Here is a 13,343-nt window from a genome sequence, read left to right on the forward strand (position 1 = left end):
GTTGGGAGAAAAAAAGTCAAGTCTTACATAATATCTGCAAGGCAAAACCAAGGTAAAGTAATGACTCTGCTTTAACTTACATAGACATATCCTTTACTTTCTGGCTGTTTTTTGGCAGTGATATGTACAGACAAAATTCTAGCTAGACAGTGGCTCACTAATATGGCATTTGTCTGTGAATTGTGATGTATAATTTCTGTTTATTTTCTGAATTTAAAAATAATTAAAAAAAAAAAAACAACATAAAATATAAAATGTGCCATAACTTTTGCACAGGCCACATTTTATGTTTTGATGTTAAATTCAGAAAATAAACAGTTATTATTTACACTCAGAAGATCAAGAAAACAGAACTTGACCAGGAGTACCCAAAAAGATTCGGCTTAAGACTATTTGAGAAAATGGTGTGTTTACAGTGTGTGGACGAATGCAGACAAGCTGAAGTGGGGGTCCCTAAGAAGGCACAGTATATGCACCTATTCAGACCCCACAACACCACTGAATTTCTCAGGAAGCATCACAGAAATTTTGAATAATTCAGAAGCTTTACATTCAACATGAAAAAGAAAGCTGGTATTTCTTTTTCTTTTTTAATATTATTTTTATTTATTTATTTATTTTTTTATTAATTCTCTTCCTTTATGACAAATTAGCTTACAAGGATGTTTTGAACAGATACGAAAATAATTTTAAGTTAAAACAACTGTAATTGGATGGATATCTTGTCTATGTTTTGTGTATTATGTATTATGTACTATGTGTGTTGAATAAAAAAAAAGTTAAAAAAGAAAAGAAAGCTGATATTCCGTCACCACTGGTTATTACATTTTATGATTAAACCCAATATGTGTGTGTGTGTGTGTGTGTATGTGTGTGTCAGCAGAGGGCTCTAGAGAGAAAAACAAATCTCTGATTTCATCTCATGATTTCGGCCTCTTTGAAGTTTGTACTCAGGGGTGTTTTTGGCCTGTGCAGTTTGGCAGCAAACAAATCAGCTCCATACAGAAATGCAGCCTCTGTATGTGAGGGAGAGAGAGAGATACTTCTCATTTAGAGGCTTTATCTAGTGCTTGAATCCTTCATTACAATACTGTTACACAGTTGTGCAACGTGATATGGCACAAGAAGAGAAGAGAACAAAAGGGATGCCAGAAATCTATTAAGCAGATGAAGAGAGAATCAGAGGTAAAAGGTATGCAGGATACAAAGAGGAGACTCAGCAGGAGATCAGGGCAATCAAACGGAAACAGAAATATTTGGGATTAGAGAGGAGGAAAAAAATAGAGTGAGAGAGAGAGAGTGAGAGAGAGAGAGAGAGAGAGGGAAAATAATTCCAGCTTTCTCCTCTTTCACTGGAAGTCATTTATCATCAGAGAGGCGCTGAAACATCTACCCTCAACACTGATATTTTCCCCCCTCTTCTATGTGGAATGCACAGGGAGGAAACTTTTCCTAGAATTCATTCGCACACAAACACACACACTCTCTTAGTCACAAACTCTTACTCTCTTGCTATAACAGTCAAACAGAAACAAAAATTTAAAAAATCTCTTTAACATAAGAATCTTGCAACCCAGGAACATGCATTGCTATACTGTAGCTCCCCTTTAGTGCTGGGTATCGTAAATTTACGGTACTGACCGAATCGACTTTCAATACCTAAGTAGTCAGTCAGTGTTGGCATTAGGGCTGGACTTTCAGTCAAACTTTGACTAATACACCTCCCTTATTGTCTGGTGTGTGGTAGCGTTTACCTGGCCTGCTTCCTTCTTTGGAATAAATAGATTTAAACTCAGACCAAAACATAAGACACCAGCTCCACACTGCCCTCTGGTGGAGCACAGATGTCAGACATAGATGTCTTGGTTCTTAAGAGAATGTATAACATTAGAGACAAGCTCGATCACATATCAGAAATCTAATTTAATCCAATTTACTATTCGATAAACTGTCATGACAATTTGAATATTTTGTTGTTCTGACTATAAACACCAACTATACCATTTCGTATGCATACTGCATGTTATTACCATCAGCACTCACTGGTAGGTCAGCAGTCTGTTGCAGCCAGAAAATATACACACACCCAACACCTCACACTCATTTATGGTTTAAGCCACAGCCACTGTCAGTCTACAATTTAAAAGAGCGTACTGATCATTCAAGAATCAGTACTGAAGTCAGGGTACCTGTACTGGTTGAACAATTGGCAGCCCCACCTCTCACACTCTACATTATTTTGTGTAGTCAATGGTGTTTGCCTTCATGCATGTAGCTATGTTTGACCGGGAGTGACCGGGAACAGGGCTAAGTTGTAAAGAAATAATAGTAATGGCAACACACACTCAGAATACAAAAATGAGGTATCAGTGATCGATCTATGTTACATTTTGAAAAGGCAGTACTTGGAATACAATTACTTTATATAAGTTCAGCAGAATCCTTTTTGAATACTTTCCCATTAAATGAAAAAAACATACAACATTAAAAAAAAAAAAGAAAAAACACCACCACCGTCTGTTTGCAAACTATTTTAAAATCAGTCCGCAGCTCCTTGTTCTTGACTCTGGTGATATTAAGCATGACTCACCACACCACACCATTTAAAAGATTCTAGATTTCCCATAATATTTAATCAAAGCGCAACAAGTTTTTTTTGCACGTCTCTAAAACAGCTTCTGATATTTTGATTACGTCACTGTGCAGCAGTGGGAAAATAATATTAACCAACAATATCATGTTTAAACTCCCTCTCCCAGGGGACACTGCACTCCCTCCAAACCACTGCAACTCCCTGCTGCATTTCACTTTCAAATATGTCATAATATGGATCGAATATTATGATTTCCAATTCACACTGACTTTAACAAACATCTTTGTTTCAAAGTGCTAAACTTCCTGCTAAAGCATGAGTAGACTGATAAATCGACATGCGAGTAGGTGTTTTACTGAGCTTTACTGAGCTCTTTCGAGGGACAATCAAACTGAACAGTCTCTTCAGTAGTGGATGAAATAACCCCAGTGTTATAGTCTACGTGTTGCTGTGGCATTGTAAGATGTACAAGTGACTCCCTGAAAATTTGCAACCCTTTGTTTTTAGGATATAATAAACATAGAAAACACTTGTTTTGTTTTTTTTTATCCTGATTTTGCATCAATTTTCTCCCCAATTTGTGTCCAATTCCAGCTCATAGCTTGGTCTCCCAAGGTCTCCCCATCAAACCAAACTGGGAGGGTGAAAGCAAGCACATGTTTCCTCTGAGACAAGAGGCCAGACACTGCATCTTTTCAAACTGCTGCTAGTGCAACATCACTGCACAGCTCAACACATTTGGAGAAGAACTGTAACTGCCAATTCTGTTATGTCAGCTAACAGATGCCCACGTTGGCTAGCCTCAACCGAGTGATTGAGGATATTGACAGCTGTCCAGCCACACACCTACAGACAACTTAAGGCTGTCTTGGACTTCCAGCCACGGATGGCTGTGGCATTGCGGGAGATGGACCAACACTTAGACTTGGGAGCCCAAGAAAATGTTTGTCCATTTATTTTTACTGCGGTAAAGCTAATTATTTTTTATTCTCTTCTCGTTCATTTTCTAGGAGACAGGTAGAAGACCTGCACTGGGTACTGTGGGACAGATGCAGGGGGAATTAAGTAAATAATGATGGATGGCTATACGTTACAGTTGTTTGCCACATGCCCAACCCTGTGTCAGTGTTTAGTGGCTAACGTGAGTAGAATTTGGCCCACACATCATTCAACGTGGGATTCGATCCAGAGTCTGTGTTTCTGGATGGCAAAAAAGGGATATACATTACACTACGTAAAACTGTTTAGATGGTGAAGCCTACAAAACTCTTAGCTAGCTAGCTGGCTCACTAGTGGTTTCTCAGTTTCAAGGAATGAATTGAGTGGCTGTGGCCTCACCTTGCAGTCCATGCGGCAGAGCTTGCCTTCCTGCACAATGAGGTCACCAGGGGCCTGCAAAAAGTGGGGGCGGAAGTGACGCTCCTGAATGTTCTCGTTCTCCTCCCCACTGTCCCTGGACCTGGAGCGGGGTCTTAGAGAGAGAGAGAGAAAGAGAGAGAGAGAGATGCATCTGAAAAAAAAGTACAACCAACAACTAGCCCCTTTGGGTTTGGGGTTAGAGGTTAAAAGTAGTGATGGACAGGTATTTGTGTAAAAAACAGCCTATGTAACACCTTATCTGATTCCGCAATGTTCAGGAACTGCATGCGAGTGTGTACGTGTGTGTGGAAGTAAGCATTTGTTTGTGTCTCAACATCGTCTGGGATGTCTGAGTGTGGTTGTGTGACTGCTGTGTTTGTACGGCCTGTAAAAATGAATAATTAAAACAAAAACGTGAACAGGTAACATCGTATCTCTGGTCTTTCAAAGCTTTATAGGGACCACACCCCATGGAAAAACATTCACGCTCATTCACCCAACTGCAGTGTTGTTTTGAAGATTATAAAAGGTAAAAAAGCCATCTTTTTAAAAGGCTCTTGCTTTTTGAAAAGGGCCCTTGGGTTTGTGTCCAAAACACACAGGTGTTCTTAAGCTGGGACACACCCTCACTTTGACTACTAATCCCATAAAGCTATGCAGAGGTCAGGGGCAGGTTAGAGATCAGACGATCATTACCTCAGCTGTCATAAATTACAGGGCGCAGGGGGCAGGGAGGAGACTGTTTACCTGCGGATATGGCCAGGTGTGGAACGCTGGCTCCGACCCCTCTGGTTCACTGCCTGCACCATCATTCTACCAGTGCAGCTCACCCTCCCCTGATAGATAGAGAGAGAGAGAAAGAGAGAGCAAGGATATTATTTAGAGCCTATTCATGGTATTGAATATAGAACTATACTATATAGTGCACAGTATTTTAGGGAACTTCAAGACAACAAAACTGATTACTATTGTAATACAGAGGTGGTCATATGTATGGGGTTAGGAAATGCAGTGTAATGAATGTCTGACAGCTTGTTTCAATAAGCTGTATAATAACGGTCATTCATTGTTGGTCTGTGTGTGCTTGGTTGTAAACTCTTGACCTCACTGGCTATAATAACAGCTACAATAACACAACTCTGTCTCCATGGCCTCAGTTAAACTGCACAGCCACTTCATTATTCACAATATGTGTATTTATGGTCAGGATTTTGCAGGTCAGTTCAATTTGTTGCTTACATAGAACAATAAGGACATCAAGCAGCTAATATAGCAGCATACAGTCATATTCAAAAGTTTGGACACTCCTGGTCAAATGACATGCTGTTTTGTTGATTTTCTCAGTGAAAAAACGCTTCTGTACATTTTGATGTGCAATTGCTGTTTATTTGCTGACTGTAACATATTGGGGAAAAAAATTAACATAAAATAAAAAAGTGCAACGTTTATGGCATATTTAATATTTCATGTTTTATTTTTCTACTATGTTGAACTGATGTTCTCTGTAGAGGATGTGTTAAATTATTTTCATTTAGAAAATCAACAAAACATCTAATTTGACCGGTGGTACGCAAACTTTTACATACGACCGTATACTATGACTTTCTTTCAGAGCTTTTTTCCTCATCAGCACTGTATGTTGGCATCATGAAGGGGATTCTCGCATCTTTTTTAGTTTTGCCAAGAGTGGCTTGGAAAATGGGCTTTGGCCCAATTCTAAATGTAGCACACCAACATGAAGACAGAGAGGAGGCGTGTGTATGTGTGTGTGCTTGTTTTCGTATGTTTTCTAAACAGAAATGTCCTGACTTTGTAGTAACAATAGACAAAACAAGGGATAGCCCACAATATCAGGACCACAAATTTAGTATTTTTTTTTTTGGTCAGTGAGGTTAAAGTTAGATTTCAGAAAATTCATATCACATACAGAGTTGGTTTTGTGGACAAGGATTAAAGGGAACACAGATTTTTTTTATTACTATTATTACTGCATACTTAAATTGTTAGAATGTAAACAAAGCCATCCAGAGTACTGCGATGTAAAATGGTGCACTGTAGAGAAACAATGAGTGTGTTCACATGCACTCAATAACCAGATCATAATCGGATTTCTGCAGTTATTCGATTATTCAAATGGTCATGTAAACACAAAACTCTGATCTAGAAATCCGATGAAGAAATCCGATAATGAGGCTGGATTTTAGCTCAGTAATCAGATTTCTCAGTGCATGTGAACTCTTACTCTGATTTCTTTCAGATTTCTCAGTCTGCGCATGCGCGAAAACAAATGGTACCAGCAGCGTTGCCATGCGACGCAGCAAAACACTTCTGGAGTGGCGCTGAAACCAAACTTGAAATGAAGGATTTAAATATTCTTCATCTTCTAGATGATGTATGTTCATATTTTCAGGTAAAGTGGCACAATGTTAAAAAAAAAACAAAAAAAACAAAAAACTGAGGCATGAAGTTCAAGTTTTACGTTAAGGTTACGTCACGTCTTCTTCTGTGAGTTTATTGGCTGATTGCAAAGCAGAAATCTGGTTACTGTCTCACTCATGTAGACCCGGAGTTTCCACATTATCTGATTACTCAAGTGCATGTAAACGTGTTGATCAGATTACTGACAAAATCTGATTTTCTGCAGTTACCGAATTATTAAGTGCATATAAACACACTCGATTATCGTGATAGAAACCAGGGGTGTCTATAACGCAAATATAGTAGATTTTATTTACTATGCAAAATGACTGAAGACACTACATGTGTCTGCTAAGTTTTTACATGTAATGTTGATAATGGTAAGTAGAGGTAAATCTGAAAAAAAAAAAACAAAAAAACAAAAACAAACAAGCTTTCTTTGGGGACTATTCTGCCTTACGATGCCCTGTATGTATCTTTCTGCCATGAATGTATTTAAAACATGGTTTAACACCAAAGTTTTATCTCTATTGTTTCAAGCATTTGGCTGAATATTTGTTTCTGTTTTGTACAACTTTTTGTAAGATTTAACTATGCAGAAAGTTTTGAGAAATAGATGGAATTCCTCTTTAAGCTTAGTCTTCAATTAAACTGCAACATCTTTAGTGTTTTATTATTAAAAATCCCATTTATTCCAGGCCTAGGCTTAATCTGGGTTTGGGAAACTAGCCCATAGGTACTTACATACCTATAATACATATGACACCTCTGTATGACCTCCTTGATGATGTTTAAAATGGGTGTGTATGCAAGTGTACCGCAGGATTGCCAGCCATGATGGTGTAGTTGCCGTCGTCATCCAATGAGGCGGCGGCTGTATGTAGAGAGCACGTTCCGTCTGGATCTCGACTGATGCGGTAGTGCTCGCTCCGCTTCGAAATCTGCTTACCATCCTTAAACCAGTACACCTGCACACAAACATATAAACACACAGTGAGAACATGTAGACATCATTACACAACATGTTTTCGCCACACATTCATGTGATGTTCTGCACTCGTTTGCTCTCTCTTTCTCTCAGATACTGCTGGCATTCGTCAGGTCTGCTGTCATCACCCGGTCATTACAGAAGCTGTCAGTAGCCAGAAAAAGAACAGGAGAGTGAAAAATGAAGGAAAGAAAGAGTGTTTGAGTGTGTACGCGAGTGTGAGAGAGGGAGAGAGCCACAGCCATATATGGCAGGAATCCCAGTGGTGACTCGTCAGCAGCAGACAAACCTCGCCTTTAATAACAACACCAAACCTCCAACACTAATCCCTGTGTCTCCGTCCTTTGTTGCTCTCCTCTTTCGCTTTTATGTAACATTTCTATAGAAAAGCTTGAACAGGCTCAAATGACGTTTTTATCCTCTACAGAGAACAATCTTAAATATATAAAAACATTTACTGCAAATTTTAGTGCACAATTTCTATTTATTTGCTTCTAATTGAGTTTAACAGACGGAAAAAAAATAAAAATGCATGGGCCACATTTTATGCTTCTTTTCATGTTAAATCCAGCTAATAAACAGTGACTGTGCATTAAAAGTGCATTAAAATGTGCAGAAGTCTGCTCTCTGCATAGGATTTGTACTGATCTTCACTTGGAAAAATCAACCATTTGAGAAGGGGTGCCAGGACTTTTGTATACAACTACATTCTTGTTGCTCCTTCTCTTTTATACAAACGCTTTTCACACTGTACTGGTGCACCCACAAATCCTCCATTTGCATTACTGTTGGCATTCATTCTTATTCTAGGATATTTCCCTCTGTGTACGTGTCTCAACTGTATACTCAACACTAAGGGTGTTTTTTTTTTTAACAATTTTTGTGTTTTCAGATAATACAGCCACATAATTTAGGTAAGATATGCTTCCCTGTTAATTAATAAGGACACACAGAGTCACTGATAAGAGGCACTGTTTTTATGAAGCTTTAAAAGCTATTTGACTGCTCATGGTGCTCCTTGTGGAGATTTATCATTTATCAGTGACTAAGTGAGTTACAAGCCAATCGAAACAAGACAATCTAAAACTACAGTTAAATCTCTTTGCTTTTAGTAATGTGAATAATGTGATATTCTATACTGATTTGTTTATTGTCATACTTTTTAAAAATGTGTGTGTTTAGTATTGGCTTATGAGCAAATGTGACATTTCTTTTGTTTTTGACCTTTCTCTCCATTTCTGCTAATGCCAGTTTAAGCCAGAAGCAGTATGGCACCACAACTAAAGTATCGGCTTAGTTTCTGCAATGTTTTTGTTTTCAATCAGACTTGCGAGTGAAAAATGTGGCAGATGAGAATTTTGTATACACACTTCTGGTGGCATGCTGCTTGTGGTACGTGGCAAAAAGTGCCATAGGAGAAAGCAGACCGGGCTAAAAGCTTCACATAAGATATTGGTGAAGCAACATCATTTCAATCCTTTCTATTACTACAAAATGGTGCAGTAAGGGCCATTGTATATTTTGTGTACCAACCGGCCTATGTCATCTTACACTATTAAGATTATTACACACAGTACATATGCTATATATCCAAAAGTATTCAGATATCCCTTCTAATTAGTGAATTCAACTACTTTAACGTGCTCCCATTGCTGATACAGGTGTTCAATTGCGCGCACACAGCTTGTATAATCTCCAAAGAGAAGAAAGGCACCACCAATAAAGTGAGACGCTCTTGAGCAGCCACACATGAGCGTAAGCTCACCATGCCAAATGCCAAGCATCAGCTGGAGGGGTGTAGGACGAAAAGAGTGATTGAGCATCTAATACCTTTGGGATAAGCTGGAGTGGCGTTGATCCAACATCAGTACCTGACCTCACTAATGCTCTTGTGGCTGAATGCAATCAAATCCTTACAGCAATGTTCCAACATCTACTATAAAGCCTTTGCAGAAGAGCAGAGGCTGTTACTGCAGCAAAGTACATGGGGCCCCCTCCCTGTTAATACTCTTGATTTGAGAAGAAATGCTGGTTGTGCAGGTATTTTGGAGTGATGTGAGCCTTCAGAAAAGACACCGTGGCTTACGTACCTTTGGCTTAGGGTCTCCGATGACCTTGCAGCTGAAGGTGACTGGCATGCCCTCGAACACTTTGTAGTGCTTGAGTTTCTGGTCGAAGAATGGAGCCACACACTCTCCTGGAGCGTCTTCATCATGCTGAACATCATCATCACTCTCCTCCACTGGAGAACGCTCCAGTCGGAACTCAATCTCGCTGATCAGGCGCTGCTCAAAGCTTGACACCTTGTACTCCTGTGATGAAAAACATAGGAAGGTATTGTTAGAGATGTTGGGAATGCTGGGAAATTGAGTTTTTAGCTAAAGTACAGGAACAGGGAAGGTAATTGTGAGGTTACAAGGAGCAAAAAAGGTGATCCGAGGGAAATATGTGAGGAAATGTGAAGAGTACACACACGCACACACACACACAAACACACACACACACACACACACACACAAACACGCACACAAATCCGATCTCTGACAGGTAAGTGATTCAAATCTGTCATTAATATGAACGAACCAGCGTCCTGAAATCACCCGCGTGCGCACATCCTACTCAGTAACATCACGTGAATGAATCACGTGAGTCATGAACAGCAAACAAACTAACGAGCAGAACGAGCTTCGCTGTGAAGATAATTACTCTGATCAGCTCTCAGCTTTATTATTAGAGCGAGACGAAGGAAAAAAAGGTGAGATGTGTTGCTTTTCCACCGTTTACAGGCTTTAACTTCTGTTCATGGTAACGCTATATGAGGTGCATACACAGTGGGATGAAAAGCACATGAATTCTGATCTGATCGTCACATTAGGGCCACTTGGCCATGAATCGGATACATATCCGATCTAGGACCACATATGAAAGTGGCTCAGGTTGGATTTGTAAAGATCAGATTTGTGTGTCCACACAGCCCTGAACACATCAGATCTGAGTCACATTAGGGCAAAAAATCAGATTTGTGCCACTTCAACCTGGTACTGTGAACGTAGCCTTAGACTGTTAAGAACAGACAGTGTCAGTGATAAAATGTGTCACTCATTTTCCCGGTGGTCATATCTACAACTTAAATCTTCACTTCATGATGTGCTTCATGTCTAAAAATGTAAAACATGGAAGGTTTAATATTTACTTATTTGTTGCCTTTGGAGTTCGGACATCCATATACTCTAATAACCTTGACTGTAAGCTGTGAAGGTACTCAGACCAATAACACACTGAAACAGCTGTAAAACATCAAATACAGCATGTGATCACAATGTGACATCGTAGTGGAATTAGAGCTTCTCTGTGTGTCTAAACGATTTCTGTTGAAACTGCAACTAGTGACGATATTTCAAAGTGTCCACAAAAACAATCACATATACTGAATGCCACGGTATACCTTTTTATTGAAAATCAGCACATTTGTAGCCTTCAGTGATTATTCAAGGCTTTTTCAACTTTTATCACTGAATCTTCTTATTGAGTGTGTTTACATGCATTTAATAATCCGATAACTGCAGAAAAGCTGATTTTATCAGTAATCGGATCAACACTTTTAGTCATCAGATAACGGGGAAACTTGGGGTCTACATGAGTCAGCCAGTATCAGATCGGATTTCTGCTTTGCAACCGGCCAATAAACTCACAGAAGAAGACGTGACATCGCTGCTTGCTTATTCTGGTACCACCGTCTGTTCTCGCGCATGCACAGACTGAGAAATCCGAAAGAAATTAAGAGTTCACATGCACTGAGAAATCTGATTAACGAGCTAAAATACAGCTCTCTATCAGATTTCCTAATCGGAATTTCTAGACTGGAGTATGGTGTTTACATGACCATTTGAATAACTGGATAACTACTGAAATCTGATTATGATTCGATTATTGAGTGCATGTAAACACTCATTAATATGTTGTCCAACATTGCCTCTTTCCCTTCCTCTTTTCTTTCTCTCTTTTATTAGCATTTATTGTGTACTCAGTCTTTACTTTTCTCTTTTATTTTGCTTTTTCTTTTGTTTTTTCTTCTTCATATCCTGAGTCCTACCCTCACCAGAACATCTGGAGAGTGGTGTGTACTGATGACACATCACAATGATAATTACAGGCTTAGGGCACAGCTGCAGCACAGGACAGACAAACACACCGATATATGCGCGTGTCTACACGCAAACACCAACACACACACACACACACACACCAACACACACACACACACACACACACACACACACACACACACACACTCCATTGACTCTGCAACTCTTTCTCTTTCTCAAATCCACTCATCTCTCACGCTCCATCATTCTCTCTCTCACACACATATATAAACCGCACAGGCACACAATTTGCTCTCAGACATGTGTTGAGCATTCGGTGCACATTAGATTTAAATGATCTCCACAGCATCACTACATAGTTCTGAGAGAGAGAACCATGTGTTTTAGTGCTTTGTCTCAGGTGCTGGATCATGTGTGAAACAGACGCATACATGCAACTCCAATACCTGATTAACACCTCCGTCAGTGACCAATCAAAATGCACATGGCAGTGACTGACAGCTGGAATATCAAAGTCCACTTAAGCTCAGGCACAAACCACTGTTCTTAAACATCTAAAAACTTTGGTGCCATGTACAATCATTAAGACCTGCTAACGTCTTAATGTCTTTCAAGCTTTATGAAACTTAAAAAAAAATATATATAGTAAGGTAAGACTGTTATGGGTAGACTGAGCTATGTGGACTTTGATTGGCAGAAGGTAACCAGTGAGCACTGCACACTTTAATGACCAACACCAGACCAGAGTGAGAGAGAGAGAGGAAAAGGAAAGAAAGACGGAAAGGAGGGAGGGAAGAAAGGAAGGAAGAGAAGGAAGGAAAGAAAGAAAGGTAATTAACAGCGTAGGTTTGAATAACCTTTTGAGGGACAGACTCTGAGTCAGTTGAGCTGCTTTCCTGTAAAGAGATCACAGAACAGGCAGAGGGGGTTTGTGTCCATCTGATGATGTCACATCCTGTGCAGAGATTACACATCACACCCACATATATGTGTGTGTATGTGTGTGTGTGTGTGTGTGTACTCACCTTCTTACCATCATCTTATTTTATCATCTCTATGTCTATGATGACAGACATAATTTCCAAAAAGGCCATACACTGGCGAATGCACATAAGCAGGCAAAGAAGCCATGCATAGATAAAAACAGGCTGCTGGCAGCATCAACATTAAAGAAGCAATAAGTAGACAGTGGTACTCACCAGTCACATATAATGTCTTATAATCACTCTCTAACCACTGTTCAAGAGTCATCTCACTGACTTACAGACCTCCATGGGCCTCAACACCATTTCACAATTTCTACATTTTTCATTTTTTCATCTTAGACTCATCGTACACTTAATTAGAAACACCTTTTGTCTTCACTTCCAGCCATTATCCACTGAGTTACACCAACTTATTAGGTCCATTATATAGACATATTATCACACACTGTAATTGTAATCATCTATTGCCTGTTTCTCTGCCTGTTTCATCATGGGTCACTTTCTGACCACAGAGCACTGTTGATTAGACATTAATTGTGTGGCAAACAAATTACGTTGCTGGGATTTTTCCGCCCGTCAATGTCACAGCTAGGCAGAGGGTGGTCCACCACCCCCAAACATTTCCAACCAAGAGCAGCTCAGTGATCAGAAACTGACCACTGACAAAGAGCTAAAGGATGGCCACCCCAAACTGTGCATCAACAGATGGGCTACAGAGTTTCTAAAAGAGCAGCCAGTGAGAAATTCAGTAAGTATTATTGAAGATGCTGAAAATCTGATATAAGTTCTTGCTTACTGCTCCTATAATAACACAGGCAAAGCACAGTCCTGCATAACCCCAGCCAGCAACCTATAAACTACACTGTAGCCAACAAGTTTTTCTTTGTTTTTTA

At 39.6% G+C, this 13,343-nt stretch overlaps 1 protein-coding gene across 3 annotated transcripts in view; it reads right to left on the minus strand.

Annotated features, from left to right (window-relative positions):
• The window catches only part of palld (palladin, cytoskeletal associated protein), a 168,564-nt gene that overhangs the window by 6,469 nt on the left and 148,752 nt on the right, over nt 1-13,343 (minus strand). For 2 of the 3 annotated variants that reach the window (XM_036581437.1, XM_036581439.1), the window contains 5 exons: nt 12,322-12,360; nt 9,449-9,670; nt 7,189-7,338; nt 4,700-4,788; nt 3,932-4,064 (listed from right to left, as the gene is read on the minus strand). In XM_036581437.1, coding sequence (XP_036437330.1) covers nt 3,932-4,064; nt 4,700-4,788; nt 7,189-7,338; nt 9,449-9,670; nt 12,322-12,360 — 633 coding nt within the window. The remainder of the gene's footprint in view (nt 1-3,931; nt 4,065-4,699; nt 4,789-7,188; nt 7,339-9,448; nt 9,671-12,321; nt 12,361-13,343) is intronic. The other variant, XM_036581438.1, reaches the window with a different exon arrangement.

This window comes from Colossoma macropomum, unplaced genomic scaffold (genome assembly GCF_904425465.1).
Source record: "Colossoma macropomum unplaced genomic scaffold, Colossoma_macropomum, whole genome shotgun sequence".
Lineage (NCBI taxonomy): Eukaryota > Metazoa > Chordata > Actinopteri > Characiformes > Serrasalmidae > Colossoma > Colossoma macropomum.